Genomic DNA, 19814 nt, shown 5'->3' on the forward strand with positions numbered 1-19814 from the left:
TTAGACCAGTTGCCTAGGTTGAAGGGAAGACCATTCTGTTTTGAAAATTAATGTACCATAGTTTAAAAGAACATTTTCACCTCAGGTTGGGAGAACTGTCTGTAATGTAACATGCATGTAAAACCTGTCTCATAGTAAAGTATCCTGAACTGACCTCTAAGACTTGTTGTCTTCTGAATTTAGTTATTAAAGTAATAAACCAATATTAATGTCCGCTCATTTGCAAAGCCTTTAGATGAGCAAATTAAATGCCTTGTCTTTGCCAAACTGCAGGTTCAGAGCCCCTGGAACTGTGCCCTCTGCCTCTAAATTCTAATTACTGATTTGTCTCCCTGCTCTTAACTGGTTAGCAAGAGCTCTTGCAGATTTCTAAGAGTACAGTTAGTTATATTTCTTTACTTGTCTTCACCTTCATGAATTATTTTTGTGGATAGACAGTGCCGTGTGACCTGTGGTCTCATTTATTTTTACAGTCCTTTTTCTGAAAATGTACAATATGCCTTTAAATAGAAATCCCACCAAGGTCTCTCTGAGATGGTATGTGTTGCTTCGGGGTCACTGAAGTCTACGTGCTACTTCTGGATTTCTGTCTCGGTAATGAGGGCTTAAAGAAATCTTGTGAGCAATCACCTGATAGAGGATTAGCACAGTGAGACAGCAGAGCACATCACTGCAGCTGTCAGAAGGCTGCCTTGAATATATTGTTCCCTTCATTTAGCTTACTACAATGTCTAGTACTTTAAGATAGTGTTCCTTTTAATTTTTCTGGTCATAAAGGAGTGTGTTAATATTGTTTAGGGGTTGTTAACATTATTAAAAAGTCCTTACATCTGATCGCACCAGTTGCTGAGAAGCTGCACGGGTCATTTGGCAAAATTCCAGCGTTTAAGCTCCAGTTGTCAAAATGGTGGCAGCGATTTGTTTTCAACATACTGCACTGACATGTGCGTGGAATCTGCACACCTCAGGAAGCAGTTGTAGGTACAGTTTGGGAGTAGCTGGACCGTTTTAGAAGCCTAGGATTTGCTGTTTAATCACTGCTTTTTAAATCAAAACTTACTAAACTCAACCAGTAGTGGCAATAAGGCAGTTGTGGTGAAGTTCAGTTTGATAACCCAGAAGCAAGAGAGCTTCCCTTGTCCTCTTTCCCTGCTGCTTCCCTCTCCCCCCTGAAAAAAAGAAAAGTGGAACTCTCTGAATGTATTGCTGCCTCAGTCTTATTTAAATATTTCAGTAAGAGATAGTTGAGGTGTGTGTAGGAATGACTGGGGGGGTGCATGTTTTGTTTAACACCAAACTTCTTTGTTTTCATCATCACAGAAACAAATTTAGGAGTGGCAATGGGGGAAGCCTTTGCAACATGCCACTGATTCCAAGGTTTCAATTGATCCTGTTGGAGAGGCTGATTTATTTTTGTCGTTTGTATTGGGAGCGGGTGACAATCTGAGATTGCTCAATGTCTGCAGCAGGCACAAGCTCTTCAGAAGTCTCTGCTAATTTCACTGACAGATTTATAGGGTCGTCCCCCCCCAATGTAAACAGACTGAAGGTGGAACTCTAACATCTTTGCTAGTGACACAAACTGGGTACTTTTATTTCCATAGGTTTCAATGTAGTATCAATGTGCAATAGCAATATGTACTCAGCTATATTAGCTTGAAGAGAAAGCAGGGATATGCTCAAAAATATATTGAGACTACAGATGCTAATCTACCTCAAAGATGTTTCACTCTCCTGCCCTGAGTCCCAACAGAATAGCTTGGACAGTTCTTGAGTTTTTGTCTTTCAGCAAGAGTTAAATTTTGCACCTGCAATTTAGTATGTTTATTTCTTCAGCACTAGAGGTGTGCACAGGACATTACAAATACTGTTGTGAATCTACTACCTTGGAATTATATATGCTACCAACTTTTCAGTCAAGTCTGATGCTGGTTGGCTTTAACATATAGTGAGTGCATTTAAGCATCATGAACTTTATGCCAGTTACTGTATATTCAGACAACTTAGTTCTTTTAAGGATGATCTCATCTCTTGATGTGTTCTTAACTAAAAATAATCTCGGTGTGAATGGCAATTTTGATGCTACACACTGTACGTGATACCAAGGAGTTAAATCTTGGTTCTATAACCTCTCTTGTAGCCTGCAGGAATTTGAACCAGTGTTTAACCAAAAAAAAAAAAAAAAAATCCCATCCTAATTGAGAACAAATCTATAAAGCACACTGAATAGATGTAGTACTACATAGTTTCATGTGTAAAGACTAATTCATTTACTACGCAATGTGGAGAAAAAAGTCAGCAGTTATACTTAGAAAACCAAAGACTTAAAAGGATTTAGAATATAAACAGCCCTGCACAAATATATATCAGATGTACCATATTAATTTTTAATCAAACCCAGTGAGTTGATGGATTATGAAGTTCGGTTCATTGCAATATTTTTTTAACTTTAGTCTCTAATTGCTTTCATAAGGTTGTTCAAATCTCCAAGATAGGTCTTTTTCCATTATTTGTTAATGCCCAGGTTTAGAAAAAGTGGTGCTGGAGTTCTGAGCTGTTCATCCATATGCTATGATTCTGTGTGGTAGTTTGATTGGTCTGGTAGCTAAAAATCGGGATTATGTGTTAGGAGTCCTGGGTTCCAGGCCCATCGTTGGTGTAAACTTCTTGTGTGAGCTCACTGTCTGTTTGCTCATCTGTAAAATGGGAAAAATGATCCTCTACCTCAGCAATGGGGTTGTGAGATCCAGCGTAATGGTTATAAAGCATTTTGAGATCCTCGGATAGAAGCTGCCAGAGAAGTACAAACTGGAAAATGGAATTGCTTGTTCTCTTTGATGTATAAATAAATCATCTGGTTCCCTGAAGTCGTTATGTGAGCGCTGAAGGTGACGAGTTTTACCTAAGTAAAGGCTTGTTATAGACTTCAGGAGTCAGCACACAATGAAGGAAACGTGGTATGGAACAGACCGCCTTGTGAGTGCATTCTTGAATTGTTTTAAGGATAAATATTTAATAGTGCAGAAATTACCATAAAACAATGAGAAAAAGGTTAGCAGTGCTCCAAATGGACATGAATTGTAAGCTGTTATAAGCCCTACTCCACCCCCGCTGCTCCCAAAGATCTAACTTCTGTGCATCTGGCTAAATCACTGCAGATGTTTGTTAAAGATAGACTTTTAAGTTAGATCATTGACTCTTCAAAAGCATTTTTATCCGGAAAGTATGCTAATTGTGCAACAAGGCAAATAGTCCAGTGCTCCTTGTGTTTCCCTGGAACTAAGACTTAGTTCACTCACTGTATTGCTTTATAGTCATCAAGGAAGATCAGGTGATGTCTGAATAATAGGGATGGGGTAAGGGAGTGTCCACTTCTCATATTGGCCAGACACTGGCATCCATTCCACACCCAAATGACTAATACAGACTTGGTGCAACTCCTTACAGATTGTCTTATCTACCCATTCTCTTAGCCTTGAGAATTTGGTTGTTGCTTTTGCCTCTAGTTACTCTAGCAGTCTCATTAATACTAGCCCCATTAGTATAGCTATCTTTTTTGTGTGTCAGTCAACATCTGTCACAAACTGCTGTTTGCAGGCATTTATAACTAGTCTGTACAAATTTGCCTTGCTCTGGAGTTTGAGGTATGTAGAGCCAAATTTTCACTTTTCATTTTTACTGTCTTCATTTGTGTGCGCACAAACCACTTTGTGCAACTTTAGTGCACTGTCACTTATATGTGCAAATATTTGGTGTATTCCTTTGCTCTCTTTTTCCATGCACAAATGAACTTACGCATATAACCCTTCAAATACATATTTGATTACTGTGAACAAGTGTGTGTGTGTGAGAAAGAGAGAGAGAAAGAGAGTGCTATGTACACACAGATGCCCTTTTTTTTTAAAGGGCCTCCGTTTGAGTATTTTGCCTACAAAGCTTCCCTAAATAATGCTTATCACTTGAATAGCATTTTCCATCCATAGATGTCAAAGCACTGTACCAAGAAAAGTAGGTTTCATTATCACCTCCTTGACAGAAGGATGCATAATTCAACTGAACTGAACCAAGATCACAGAGCAGGTCAGTGGAACGACCAGGGATAGAACCAGGACTCTTGACTCCTTGTACGGTGCCCTGTCCATCCAGAAGTAAGCCATTCACAAATAGAAGTGATCGAGCCAGCATGCTAAAAATAGTGTACTGACAGCAGCAGGAGGGGCTAACCACCCCAAGTATGTACCCGTCTGAGATGCTAAACCTGCACTTCGGCAGCTAGCCCCTCCTGTTGGTCATGCTGCTAAGGTTCCACTTTCCTATTCGCACACTAGCTTGATCAGAACTAGCGCGGATATTTGTTCCCAGCTGGGAATTCCACCCCCACCTTGAAGTGTAGACATATCCAAAGTGGGCTGAGGAACAGGGTATACGCTTCAGGGGAGACAGTGGTAGAGGTGGGTAGTCAGAATCAAACCAATCTTGTGACTACACAATAATGGGCTTGTGTCACCACTGCATTACCCCAGTGTTTCACTGGGACAATGAAGTAACACGAGCAAAAAAGAAAAATTAGATAATATACTGGTGAATCATGACCAGCATATTTAGAATTTGACTCCCTAAATCCTGCATTTTTGAGTGACTGAAATTACCTTTCTGAAACCCAACAACTAATATTACTTTTAAAACTGTGCTCATACATTATTTCTACCTGGAGATAATGCAGTTGCACAATCAACATAACTGTATATAGAAACGGCCAGTCTAACATCTAACTAGCTATTTGTGCACAGAATTGGGGAAGCTGCCCATGCAGATTATGCAGATGCAATTGTTCACCTATAACTTGAGAGTTCTGAGCCTCAGTTTGGCTAAGTGTTACAGTAGCAATTTAATGTCCAGTCACAAAAGGAAGGCTGGCATTTGAATTAGTTTTGTGGTGGAGTCTTCCATGCAAAACGTATCCCAAGATGCTTTAGAGAGTTAGCTAATGTAATTACATTGTTAGATAATAACTAATAGCCGTGGAAGTTAGGAGATAAAAGATATGTTTGGCAGAAGGCCACTGGCTGCTGTAAACAGTGTGTTGCAAGCACACTGGTCTTGAGCTTTGGATTTAGCTAGTTAAGCTGTTTGTTCCATCATTAATTTAAGAGCTTGGGTGCACATCAGCAACTGCTATGGAGGGAAGCAATTGCTCGGCCTAATCATCCCCACAGAAGACTAATACATCCTGCCCTCTAGGAGATAAAAACAGTATGTGCCCTTCAGAGTGCTTCTGATGGAACTACAGGTTGGCTTGTTTTGCCAGCACTTGGCTTATCCCAACTGATTTTTTTTCTGCTTTGTGTGGTCGATCATTTAGGCCTGGGTTTCAACAGGGATAGGTTTTGCAGTGATTCTGCTTCTTTGTTGGAGGGAACACAAAAGAGGAATAGGGGTGGTAATTAGAAGAAGGGAGCCTTCCTTACAGCTCTGTGTTATATTATAGAACATCTCCAAAGCAATCCTAGTCAAGGGGAAATACAACTATGATCCTCTTCCCTTTACCGATCATTTTGTTTAGCAGAACAAAGATGTCAGTGTGAGTTTTATTTTCTCCCAATATTCTCCCTCCACCCCACTCACTCTCCAGGTGTGGGTCCTTTTTATTCCTCTCTGCTTCCTCTTTCACTCTCTCATCCTATTTTTTTATTATTATTATTTTTTTATAGAAGGGCTCAGCAATCATTGCCCCTGCAAGAATCAGCCTGTTGGAGGCATTTGAGATTGCCACGCTTTAACATCTCAAACAATAAACCCTGGGCTTCACCTCTGCCAAATACATGCCCATTTTTTGACAGGAAAAGAGGTGTGAGGGGAATGGGGGGGGCGGAAACCTAAATTCAAGTCAATGTAAAGGGTTACGTTTTTTTATAGTACCCTAAATACTGATGGACCCCAAAGCACTTTTCAGACTGGGTGTGTGTTCTATACAGGAGCAACATATTCTAGTGCTGAAATGCAGCCACCTCAGGGAAAGTTGACAGCAGCTCTTTAACAGTGAGTGTTTGAACAGTAGCTCAGGAGGAAGTGGGGAAGAATAACATTGTTTTGAATTTGAAACCGGTGGGAGAATTTAGGTAAGAAAAATAAGCTACTTGATTTGGAATTTGTTGAACTCCAGGACTAACATCCCTCTTGTTGGGAATAGTGCCATGGATTTTAATGACCATATCTGGTTTGTATCCCATGTACAAATTTGGCAGCACAGTACCTAATGCTCTGCTGAGGCACTGGTTCCAAGTCTGTTGGGGTAGGTCCTCTGCTGGGGATGCACACCAGCTGAGGATGTGGCCTACTATTTGCAGTGCTCTTCCTACCAGCCTAAATCTGAGGCTAGAGAGCAACCTGCTGAGTCACCAGTACCACTTCCTCCAGTCCACAAAATGACCATATCCCACTTGACCCAGCATCACTTCAGAGACCGGCTGATCTCTCTCACTGGGTACATTTCACAAGAACTAGGTGGGTTTCGTTACTATTAGCACATTGATGATTATTGTTCTAACGTGATCATCCAAGGGCAACTGTTCGCACACTCTTCGACCAATTAAGTCTTCCATCCAGCCCAGCTGTTCATGATATAACGTGTCCCGGTTTACTTAAATAATTTACAATGAAACAACTAGAACTAGGTGGACGGAAAGGGTGGTGCTGTAATTTCTGAAGGAACAAGGGAACCTTCTTTGGGTAATCCTACAGCAGCCCTTCATCATGATTATTAACACTGCGTAGTGTTTGTCTGTAACGAAATTCTCTCACCTGTGACAACAATTGTCAGCCTTTGGACTGTTTAGAAGATACAGCAGTGGTCATTATTTTATATTCAAATGCTGTCTTACTCTGCCTCTGGAAATGGTGTCCATATATTGAGTTATCTCTAGTTGCTTTCTTCATGTGAATGGAAAAGGTAACTAATTACAAACCTACAGGAACAATGAAAAGTTAGGTTTTTAAAACCACTAGTCTGTTTTCACAGACAGGCTAAGTGTGAGGAAGTGGGGGCACATTGTCTGCCTTTTCAAAAAGGGGAGGAATGTGAACTCCAAGTGGAGAGAGTTGTATCTAGCCCATTACTGAAGGAAAAGTTAGCTTGATGTGAGGTGGAGAAAGAAACCAGTGGGATTCTCTTTCATTCATCTCGCCTCAAAAAAACCCCTAGGCATCATGATTTTCATTTTCATGCTTTTCATTTTCAATATTCAGATGAGTAAACAGAGGCCCAGCATAGTAGTAATGACTTCACCCAAGGCCACATGGCACTTCAGTGGCAGAGCTGAGGTTAGAACCCAGATTTGTGCCTCTATATCGTGCTTGCTTTTGAAAATGTGATTCTTGAGGAACATGGTTAGTCCATCTGTAATTTATCAAAGGGTACCTTCTTTCTGCCCATTTTAACCACTGGACATGTTTTTAACTGAGGTTGCATTAGAAACCTTTCTTAGAACAGACTTTCAGTGGAAGCAGGGAAAAGCAACCCCTTCTCAGAATGCATCACATCTGCATCATGCACGACGGTTTCCTCTTTTTTTTTTTTTTTTTTTTTTTTTTTTTACATTTCCAAGCATGGACATTTTAAGAGGCTGGTCAACATCGCCCCCATGTCTGAGATTGTAATGATATTTGCTTTACAGGGACTTTTCCAACTTTACCTAGAAAAGAGCTAATCCGAAACCCAGCACTGTGGTTAGCCAACTTCCGTCAGTGGCTTTAGTCAGTTCGTCTGTTTAAACAGAGGAAGCTGCTACTGTGACGGGAAGAGGGAGCTGACTGCACAGCCAGGATCGTGCTGCTTCGGCTTGTAGGAGGACCACAGCAGACAGTACATAACAACATTGGTATGCAGGATGCCAGTAGTAACTAGTGGGGGGGGGGGTGGAGGCAGGAAAACAGATTAGGAGTGGAGCTTCAAGTTTATGGCTCACTTAGTGTATTCAAAAAAAATACCAAAGCTTGTGACCAAAAGATGTACGGCTATGTCTTTAAAGAGACCTTGGTGCTTTGCTTAAAGTTCAACAGAAACTAGATCATCACGATAAACCTTTTCTTCAACCTTGAATAGAATTTTTCTGTGCGAACGGGATCCTCCTGGGAGACGCGCAGGCTTTGGGATCCATGACACAGAGGTAGACTGCAGAACTTACAGACCCAGCAGGCTTGCCAGCAAATGACCTTTAAACATTCCCCTTTTCGTTTTTGATTCATTTTTCATCATCTTAGTTTTAAGGTTTTAGTGTGTTTGTTTCACAGAAAAAAAAATTGGGACAAAATTCTAGATGAAACTGTCCTTTTTCCCTTGCTTCTTTTTGTGGTGCTGGTTGTGTTTTTAAAAACAAAATTAAACTAACTGTTTGTTTTCTCTTCAGGTGGAATGGAGGAGGTTAGAACTGTGTATGTGTGTACACATATTGACTATTATGCCTTTAGCTCTTTATTTTAGTAAAGGGGTCTAGGCAATTATATTGGGTTAAAAAAAAGGTGTTTGGGGGGCGGGGGTTGTAAGTAAAGGGGGCCCATCCAACTTGCAATCACTGTGCTTTACTGCATTATTTTGTCCCTTTAATCCTTCCCTGCTTGATACCTGCCCACCCCTTCAGCCAGACTTGTTATTTGACTGGGCATTTCGGTTCAGTTACAGCTGGATGTTACCAGATAAACTTTGAGTGTTGGCCAGACATACAAGCCGTGTATAATGAAGCAGCAGTGAAGTGATTAAGCTATCTAAAATTGATTGGCAACATGCGGTACATACCGTCTTGTGGTAAAAATACCTCCATAAACAAAATTCCTACACAGCCTGTTAACCCTTAGCAGAGATTTTTAAACTTTTTCATAATAATTACTAACAGTACCCAGCTCGTATAGAGTGCTCTTCTCCACAGATCTCAAAACACTGTACAAATGGAATCAATAGCATTATCCCCTTTTACCGTTGAGGGGAAACTGAGGCACAGAGGTGATGTGACTTGCCCAAGGTCACCCAGCAGGCCAGTGGCAGCTCTGAACCACCATAATACCAGTACCGTCAACCCCAAGTTGTTAAAATGCCATATCCCCCAAACTCAAGATATCTTCCAAAAATGATATATTTTGGATTCTTTTTATTTGCTGCCTGTTTTCTGAGTGATCGATTAGGATGCCTGGAGGTCACGTTTTCAGGCCTTCTCCACAACTATGAGGGCTAGAGATTTTTTTTATTATTATTATTATTATTATTTTGGTGAATGAAACCTGAAATTCTTGTGCTGTTTACTTGTCTCCAGGAGTTGGGGCTTTAAGAAAACCACCAAATATCACAAGACTTTTGATAAAATCGTGAGAGTTGGCAACTCTCTCATCCTGTGTGTGTCTCTTGGATCGGTTTTTCTACCTATTTGTGATCCCGCAGACCACTTCCCTGTTCCCTAATTATCAAATTACACCCCCATTGCAACTAGAGTAATTGCTTATACCGCAAAAAATTTCAACCAACATTTTTTGATTTTCAGCTGGGGCAGTATTTGGGTGTTTTCACTAGAAAAAAATTTCTCCAGAAAGCAAGCACTTTGTGATAAGTAATTTTTTTCCTGTCAAATAAATAGTTTTGACAAAATTTTCCACAGCCCTAATTCTCAAACATGTCTGTTCAAGGGCACATCTAGCATGTTCATCTTGACTATGTGCTTTGAAAAGGTGTGTCTCAAAATGGGAGACTGTAGCAATAAGGAAGCCAACGGGATTGCTATGGATGTCTTTGCAAAGCACTATTTAAATTCTTTATTTTTTCCCTTGTGAAGCAGGTTTGGATTAAGCAGCCAATTTAGATCTCAGCTATAGCAGTTCAAGGAAGAACCCCTGTATATCTGTGGATAGGAGGCTGGATGGCAGTAGGCTCCAGAATTCTGACTGCTGATTTCTAACACTGGTTAATGCATCTTCAAGTATTAACTATGGCCAGTTCGTAGTAGAGGACTCGTATGTTATGGTGGAATATACCTGTTCTTAAGGCTGAAGGAGTACATTGGCAGGAAAGGAGAAACGTAGGCTACAAAACCTTTATCCCTCTTACTCTGCAGTGCTGTCCTGTCTCTCCAGTGATGAAATTCTGTGGTGAGGCAGTTCTAGAAATCTCCCAACAGGGTGCAAATAAAACTGAAAGTTTGAACTATTGAGAGCTTGTGACTGAATAATATCGTCGTGTGCTGAAGATTTGCGCGCACACAGCCACACGCACAGTTTTGTCCTTGTCTAGCAATAATCATGTCCTTGTGTCTGAATTCCAGGAAAGAAACCTTGATTGGTTCCCTAGGATGCGCGCCATGTCCCTTGTAAGCAGCGATTCTGAAGGAGAACAGAATGAACTCAGGAACTTGCAGGAAAAGCTAGAATCTACCATGAAGCTGGTAACCAACCTCTCTGGCCAGCTGTCAGAGCTTAAAGATCAGGTAAGGAAGTTCTAGCAAAACACAGTTGCAGTGAGGGGGATTAGCTACTGATAAACTTCAATTGGATGGAGAGTACTGGAACCTCCCCGAACATTTGGAAAATTAGGGGAATTTGCAATCACTTGCTGTAAAGCTGGGGATAGAAAGGCATTTTGGATTAAAGAGTTTTGTAAAATCTGGATTGATCTGTATTGGGAATTGGATGTTTACAATTTAACTGACTATACAAACAATGTGCAGAACTCCTTGTTCACTGCTGCCACAACAAATTCACAAGTTTAGAAGAATCTCCAATCCAAATTCCAGTCATACAGCCAACCGAACTGTCCAGTTCTAACAGAACTGAACATTTTCCAATTTACCCATCTTTTAAAAAGTAAAACTTGTTCTAAAAACCAAATCAAATTCCTATTGTGAGCTGTGTATATAATGATTTCTTATCCTGAGAGTATAGAGTAATCCCCCTAAATCATGAAAATATCTTGTATGACACTGCCTATTGCCTTGTATAGTAAAGATTACCAACTGCAACTTCAGTTATGGGTCAATGTTACTCAGCAGACTTGGTTGTAATACACTGACTTCTAATTGACAATAACATTAGAGTGAGAACTCAAGGATTTGAACATTAACTTTTGTTCTAGATCCTTCCTTTACATAGTTATTGCAATGGTTCTTAAACATTTAAGGATAGATTTCTTTTAGAAATCTCTTTCCTGTGACTGTGTGGCCTGGCAAACTATGAATATTTTATTATGGATGACATCCCAAGGTGAAATGCAAGTTGTATAAAAAGTTACCCTTCATGAAATTTTTACTCTAGTGAATTTTATTGTATTCTGGTCTTCGTATGTGTGTGTTTTGCTGGAAGTCTGTACACTGCTAAATCCCAGAATATGCAGAAATATGCGCAAACTCTTATGCAACCTAGTGACCACTCTCTTATTGTTACATACTCGAGGTACTTGTGGCTACATCATCCATACATGTGTGACAGCAAAGAAGGCAGCTCCAGCACTTAACCACAGGCATCCAAAAAGGGAGTCTGGTAATTTACCCTGTACCGGCGAATATTGCCCTGAAATTGCTTTTATTCAGTTTTCAACAGCAACATCCCTGTGAAGAAAAACTGAAGGAGTGTCCCAAGCAACACAGTTCTTGGTTCTCTGTTCCCATTTTCCTCTGTTTAAATGGACACAGACCCTCAAAGAACCCTTTAAATAGTTATTTAGACCATGTCTCTTCCCTTTTTACACAATACTTCCTGTCGGCCTACAAATGGGAAATCTTGGCCCACTTGGCAAAAATCCATGTTTTGTGGGGATACCACCTGGAGCCACTGCTGTCAGGAGATCAATACGGTTCAATCGTAGGTGCTTCTTTACTATTTGCTATTAACAGCGGAAGCAGCTTGGGGCAGGTTCTTTTGGACCATATTCATCTCAGAGATGGGCCTCCCCAAGAAAGCTCAAGTGCCAAAACCCTTTTCCATTTTGTGCTTGAAGTGTCCAACTGAAGATAAAGGGAGAAATGCTGTGGCTTGTCTGAAATTTTATATAGCACAAAATTACTAGTTATGCAGCTTTGAACAATAACCTGAACCAGAAGAACACACCAACACCTTAATTAATTGAGTTTATAGATGTAGGCATTGGGTAAAATTCTTTGCTAACTTGCACATCATGGAATCCCAGAGCAGTTGATGGAGTTGTACAGGCCACAAGTAGTCACTGAATTTGGCTCATTATCTCTTCAACGTTTGATTTTTCCTACTGTAAAATGGTTGACAACTTTCTCTAAACTGATTGGTTGTTGCCACTGAGCCTCTTCCTAGGGGTGTTTCTATTATTGTAATTCCCATTTTAAACTGGGATTAGTTCCACTTTGAATTAAATGAGATGCACCATGCTGCAGGTAGCCACTATTACAATCCAAACTTAATCTATAGTAGAAACAGACTGTTATCTGTCAGGAGATAATAGTTCACTAAAGACAAATACTACCTGTCTGGCACAAATCTATAATTTGCACCATGCTTCCTAACTGGCAAAATTCCTGTTGTTCAGGTCTCCATGTACTGCTGTTAGAGTTACAGCTGAAGGTTTTATGGTGCATGGGACATAATCTTGCCAGCAGGCTGGCTAGGAAAAATATGTGTAACTGAGCACAGAGTATGAAGTGAATTAAAATGTTGCTGGTTTTTAACTGAACTATTTTATTATACGCTTGCTTTGCAGTTTCAGAACAGTACACTGTGCAAGCAGGATAGGAAAACCCAGCCAAGGAATCTACTCTCAGGAGTGCATTTTCTGGATAGGAAATTTACATTGATAAAGTAGGTTTCAGAGTAACAGCCATGTTAGTCTGTATTCTCAAAAAGAAAAGGAGTACTTGTGGCACCTTAGAGACTAACCAATTTATCTGAGCATAAGCTTTCGTGTAGCTCACGAAAGCTTATGCTCAGATAAATTGGTTAGTCTCTAAGGTGCCACAAGTACTCCTTTTCTTTTTATTGATAAAGTAGTTAGTCTTTGCAAGAGAATATTGGCTGAGATGCTCACTGTCCTTTTTTTCCACTACGTGCTCTGCTCTTCTGATGGTGAGAATCAGTCAGGTTAATGCAGGGGTAGTCAATAGGTGGACCTGGGCCAAATCCAGACTGCCAGTTGCTTTTGAATGTATTTGTCACGGAGTCCCCGGGCAATGCTCTGGAACTGCTCCCTACGAAGCCAGTCAGGACTCGGGGGAAGTCTCCTTTCTGTGAGCAGACTGTCTTAAGGAGACAGCTCACACAACTTCCACCTTCCTGGGTCTGACCTCGGAGCATTCAGCAGCCTCTGCCCTTCTGTGCGCTTCCCACAGCGAGTCCGCCCAGGCAGGCTCCTGGGGAAGCCAGAGGGTCCTGCACCCCAACTTCGCAGTCAGACATGACTCTCAGCCAGCCAGTAAAACAGAAGGTTTATTAGATGACAGGAACATGGTCTAAAACAGAGCTTGTAGGTGCAGAGAACAGGACCCCTCAGCCGGGTCCATTTTGGGGGGCAGTTAGCTAGACAACCACATGTGCACTTCACTCCATGTCCCCAGTCAGCCCCAAACTGAAACTCTCTCCAGCCCCTCCTCCTCTGGGCTTTGTCCCTTTCCTGGGCCAGGAGGTCACCTGATCTCTTTGTCTTCAACCCTTTAGCTCTCACCTTGCAGAGGGGAAGGGCCAGGTCATCAGTTGCCAGGAAACAGGGTGTTGGCCATTCTCTGTGTCCAGACCCCTGCACACACCTGCCCTTTAGGGCTCTGCAACGATCATACACCCTTATCCTACCACCTAGATACTTAAGAACTGGATAGGGGAAACTGAGGCACCCCCACAATATTCAGAGGAAACATTAAGAACAGCCCCGCTTTGTCACAGTATTACCATACAGTAATACTTGTAGTACAGTAATCTAATCAATTTTCACTTTGTGCCAAATATATATTTTCATCAGTCAATAATTTTGTGGCTAAGTCACATCTCCTTTTAACCTCGTGCTTGATGGAACCATTGGCACTGATCAGACTTCCTAGATACACATAAGATTCTACTTGTTCTATCGAAACTTCATCTATTATCCCTTTTCCAAGATGCAATCACTTTTTCATACGAGTATTTATTGTAAGTCCAAGTTGACTGCAACAGTTTTTCAAGGTAGCAAAGAATATTATCCGTTCAAATGTGTCTGCCAGTTGCACAACATCATCTGCATAGGTTTACAAATTTAACTCTAGATCATCCAATCTCCAGCCCTCCCACTCGTCTGACATTTAGTGTCCAGTTTCAGAACATGATGAAAAGTGATGGTGATTCCGTGCCCCCTGGTCTTATGCCACACTTTGACTTGACTGAGTTGCTTAGTTTTTCACCAGTTCTTATGGCACTGCAGAAGCCCTCATAAATAACTTCTGTAAATAACATCCGATGAAGTGAGCTGTAGCTCACAAAAGCTTATGGTCAAATAAATTGGTTAGTCTCTAAGGTGCCACTGGTACTCCTTTTCTTTCTATAACTGCAGTTATCTTGTCTGGAGCTCCAGAATTTTGCTACTTTCCATAATGTTTCTCTCCAAACCAAATCCTCTCTTATCTATGCCTTAATATACTCATTGGGTCACTGTCATGCCACTTTGCCTGGAAACAGTTATCTTAAACATGTGACGTAGGTCTTCCTGTTAGAGGGTCTGACTCATATCCACTGCAGTCAATGGGATTCTTTCCATCAATTTCAATCAGGCCTTGGATCATGCCCCAGATGTATTTATTTCTAAAGCTTGCAACTTTCTACTGCCCAAGCACAAAGAACCTTCCCTTGTTCTTTGTGAAAATAGATAGCTACTTCACTGCAAAGGCAGAAGAGGAAACCAGCTTCATTAATGTGATAGCTCTTAGGAATTCCCCTAAGTACTGTCACTGAGATAACCCTGCTTAAGTTGCAGGATGCTCCAATTATGAGACAAAACTAGTACATCTCTCCATCATATTAGGAAGAACTGTCTCCAGGAAGAGGAGCTAGCTCAGGGATTGTTCTGAATCAAATAAAGGGCAAATCTTTCATTTGTTTGCTTTGTGATCTGGCTGATCCTACAAGTTTCTGGGGATTGTAAGTGTCATTTAAAACTGAAATTCTGAGTGTCCACTTTGAAAATGCCTTTGAAATAAAATAAAAATGCACCATGAACTATTGAAAATCTGACCATTTTTAATTCATTACTGTAAATGAGTATGAAGCACTTGCAAAAGGCATTAAAGCAACAAGTTACAAAAGTAACTCCCTCTCCAGTTAAGTAACTCACTCTCCAGATCAAGACAAAAATTGCTCCATGGGGTCTTTGACGCTTCCAAACGCCATACTAGAACAATGTGATTCTGCATCTAGGTTTCATTTTGTTTTCAACTTGCATTTAGTCAGCTTATGCTTTCCTTAAAAAAAAATTAATTCCTCCTGTTAACTAAACTTGTATCAAAATTTAGCATTCTGTTTAACTACTGTCCTTCCCTCATTCTTCTACCATTTTGCGTGCCTCCTTCATATCTAATTGTTTGAATCCAATTGCTACTCACAACCTTGTCCCCTCTGAAAGCATATGTTTTATTAATTTGTCCAGTGGAAATAATAGAATAATGGAAATAAAACCTACAAATAGGTTTTCTCTGTTTGTATTAAGTAGTTAATTATATTTTAAAAAATAACACACACTTCAAACCCCATATAGCATTAGGAAATCTAAGGGTTAGAGTAGGGGAACTGAGCTAGGACCTGAGTGCTGCTCCACTCCTTTGGTGTGACTTTGAGAAAGACACAACCTGATTCAGCTCCATTTGAAAAAGTCTCCTTCTATGAAAGTTAGATTGTGACCTTTACCTATTGGTTAAAGGAGCATATTTACAGATATGTACATCATAGAGGTGATTAGATTAATTAATGGTGTTTAAAATGCTTTTCAGTCCTCTAATGAAAGGTAGTAGCAAAAGGATAATTCTGAAGATTGTTCACGGCAGTCCAGTCTGGTTGAGTCATCTTGCCGTGGCAAACTCCATACTTTAATTATTCAATGCCTGACCTTAGAAAGGGAGAATTTATTCGGTCTCTCAACGTATAGATTTTATGTAAATCTGCTCAAGTGTGTTTACTGGTAGAGAGCTGAAAATGCAAACAGGCTATCTGTTATCTTGGCATTGATTTACTGTCCCTATCAATTATATTAGTCAGTATTTGGAGTGAAATGTCCCAAAAACGAACAATTACACAGATTAGTAACCTGCATGAATATAGACATGATAGAAAAAGCACTATTTGGTTCAAATGAATTCCAAGCCAAAACAAGGGCCAATAACAATTCATATGATATGAAAAATGGTGGAAATTCACATTGTAGCTCAACTTTTTAATGAAAAATTATTGTATAAGCTGTATCTGGTTTGGATGCTAAATTTTGGTAGAGTGGGAACAATATCTAGAGACTGGTTTCTTACAACTTGCTATTCAGTGTAAATGTTTATTATATTAAAGTAACTCCTAAAACAGAACAGGAAGGAGTATTGATTAAAAAACTCTAAGTATCTTGACAGATGCATGGTAGCCTGGCTCCATTTATTTTTATTAAGTCTCAGTATGCTCAGTCCAGGGGAAGAAGAAATAAAAATGGAACAAGATTGTGGTCCTTTTGTGTGTTGACCAAGTAATGCCATGGGGGATGAGCAGTAAGAAGGTTGGGTCTCAGCACTTTTATGTAAGTCTTGGAATTTGCAGCCATTGTGATGGTAATGTGATGGAGGCTGAACAGTACCCATGTTATCCAAGGAAGAATCATTTGGTGTTAGGCTGGAGTTAGGGAGCCTGAGTTCTACTCCCTGCCAAAGATTTCCTGCGTGACTTCGGGTCAGTCACTTCAGGCCTACTCTTCAGACCCTATGAAAATCAGGCCCTATGAGTATGTCTACACTGCAATAAAAATCGACGGCTGGCCTGTGTCAGCTGACTCAGGCTCGCAGGGCTCAGGCCAAGGGGTCTGTGTAATTGCAGTGTAGATGTTCGGCCTGAACCCGAATCCTGCAAGCCCAAGTCAGCCGACACAGCGAGCTGTGGGTTTTTAATTGCAGTGTAAACACACCCTATATCTCCTTCTGCGTCAGTTTCTGTAGAATGGAGATACTTACCTTCTTCAGGGGTGATGTGAGGACAAATTCATTAATGTTCATGAAATGCTCATATACTAGGATGATGGGGACCACAGAAATGCCAGTGTTACTGATTAAACTGGTGTGTTGGTTGTCTCAGGCTTTCAGACCTTAGCAGATTTCTAACAAGGTGTTGGGAAGGGTTGAACGCAAAGAAACATCGATGATGGCTGCTTTGCTGTGCTCTGGATCACAATAATGAAAGGATATGCTTCTCTATTAGGAGTGTCACTCTCTTTAGCTCGTATACCTTCTTCCCTCTCAAATTTGGTGGTGGTATTACATTTGATGTAAATTATTATTGGCAAACATCCAGAATTTTGGGACTGAGGTTACAGAAAATGTTTTGTGGAAAAATATGTAGTTTTGCTCCTGTGTCCCTTATTTTGCATTATTGCCTCCTATCTCAGCTTTGGCAAATCAGGAGGAATGTTTGCATTCTTGTGACCCAAGAGTGAATTTCTACAAACAGTTGATATTTTCAGACTGAGATGAAGTCTCCCAACACACAGTACCCCTACTTTCCCCAAATAAGTTGTGGAAATAGTGGGAAGTCTACAGAGAATTATCAACACAGGAAGTTTTTGAAAGCTATCATCTAGGTTAATTTCATGCCAGTAATGTGGCCTTCACAGAACAGTTTTTTGCAAAACAGCATCCGTCATCTCTGAATACTTAGTCACATGAGCAGGTTCACAGATATCCCTGCTGGGTTCACAAAACAGGGGATATGATTGACCTTTTTAATCTATTCATGTTTAGCAGCCGGAAGTGCATTATTTGTAGAAAGTGGGTTTCAGAATAAAACCTAACCACAAATACAGCGATGGTTCATTCTGTGAGCTGACGTACAGGAAGTGTCTCGGTCTAATGAGCAAACTTTTTAATTTTCCAGATGACAGAACAGAGGAAGCAGAAACAGCGTATTGGTCTCCTAGGACATCCTCCTCCCGTGAATGTGAACCCACAGCAACCAGCATAAATCAAAAGGGTCGCATATCCCTCTCAAAACAACATGAATAACGCTAAACAAGAGTTCAGATTCAACCACTAAGGCTGCTTCTATGTATGATTAGTTCATTTGTAAATACCCTGTTTTTATATGTATGTATATGACTGCTACTATAAAAATCTGGGCATATGTATTGTAATTAGATCTTGTTGGCATGTGATTGGGGGTTATACTTGTGCCAAAAGTATGAAAATTGCCTTTTATTGGAAGGACCATAGAGACCCCTTGAATTGCACTTGAAAAGGATTGACTAAAAAGTATGTGACTTGTATTTTGTATTTAAAAACTAGAATAGCTAGTATTTATGTTTTTATACAATTGTGCAATATTAAATATGCAATCACAATATACTGGTAACTCCTAAACATCCTAAAGGGAGTACACATCTTTGAATCTGGTGTGTTAGTACAATGTAATAAATAGTTCAAAATTACAGGTGTAAATGAGGGTGCTGCCAAACTGTGTTCCTGGTGTTTCATACCCCTGGGCATTTTTGTACCATGCGTGTAAATATCCTGAAATGCCATATCTGGCTGCCTCTTCCTCCTAGGGTTAACATTGGGAATCTGAGCTGTTAAATTGGTATACATTTAAAAAAAAGAAAATTTGGTTCTTAAATATTCTTTGGAAGCCTCCAGATTGAGGTGTGTTTCAAATGATTATTTCTTAAATATAGGAGACCACAGAAGCTCAAATGTTAGTTTTTGAAGAATTCAACAGATTTCTTAAAGGGAACTTTTTATGCAAAATTAAGTTTGGGATGAAAATACACTGCTAGTAAATCAGTGTAATTTCTTAGAGTTTTGTGCCATACCATTTAGATGGTTTCTGAACTTAACATTCCCCATGTAGCCTTTTCTTCTTTTGTTTGTTCATTAGAGATGCACATTCCCAGCCAGGAGTTTTAACAGACATGCATTGCACCATTAAAGTATGAACTATCCTATTTTAGGACTTGTAGTTGAGCACTGACGTAGGTAGTACTTATGAAAGAGACTCTTCTTTGGGGTTGAGTTTGTGTTTTCCCTCCATTTGGTCACTTTTGTTCCTGGTATGAAAAATATGAAAGGAACCTCTTTTTTTATATCTGTCACCTAGTTTTGTACATGGACCTCATTTTACAGTAGCTAAAATTACTCTGCAATAGTGTCTAAAAAAACCCAGCAGAGTTATGGATGGAGAGCTACGAAAGTTTGTAAATGCATAAACAGAAGTATTTAAATAAATGATGCAGAATAATACTGTACAGTTGACAGACTGCTGTTAGTTTGTTCCCTTCCCATGAAATTGTATTAGTTTTACCTGCTGTCCTAATCCATGTTCCTTTTATTAGGCTAACCTTCCTCTACTTGAAAACCACATGACTGAGTAGCTAGAATACTTTAAAAGGCAAGGATTTTCTTAGAATGCTGAAATGAGCCATTGAGGGGGTGATCTTTTATTAACAGAGCAAATAATTGACCTTTGACAGTGGAAACTACAGTGTTCTATAAATCTCTCTAGGGATGGTTCTCAAGCTTTTATGATCGATACCTTAGCTCAGAGGCTCTTCATCAGAGCAAGGATAGGGAGCCGATGTCCCACCAATTGTTCTGCCCACCCCGTGCAAGCTGAAACCTGCAACAGAG

At 40.2% G+C, this 19814-nt stretch overlaps 1 protein-coding gene across 1 annotated transcript in view; it reads left to right on the plus strand.

Moving 5' to 3' along the window:
- ITPR1 (inositol 1,4,5-trisphosphate receptor type 1) overlaps window positions 1–19427 on the plus strand; it is a 258732-nt gene extending 239305 nt beyond the window's left edge. Inside the window, exons 60-61 of the mRNA XM_084635131.1 lie at window positions 10302–10463; window positions 18070–19427. Of these exons, the coding sequence (XP_084491257.1) occupies window positions 10302–10463; window positions 18070–18156 (249 nt within the window). The 3' untranslated portion in view covers window positions 18157–19427. The remainder of the gene's footprint in view (window positions 1–10301; window positions 10464–18069) is intronic.
- Window positions 19428–19814: the final 387 nt, after the last annotated feature.

This window comes from Lepidochelys olivacea (assembly GCF_965140295.1).
Source record: "Lepidochelys olivacea isolate rLepOli2 genome assembly, chromosome: 7".
Classification (NCBI taxonomy): domain Eukaryota; kingdom Metazoa; phylum Chordata; order Testudines; family Cheloniidae; genus Lepidochelys; species Lepidochelys olivacea.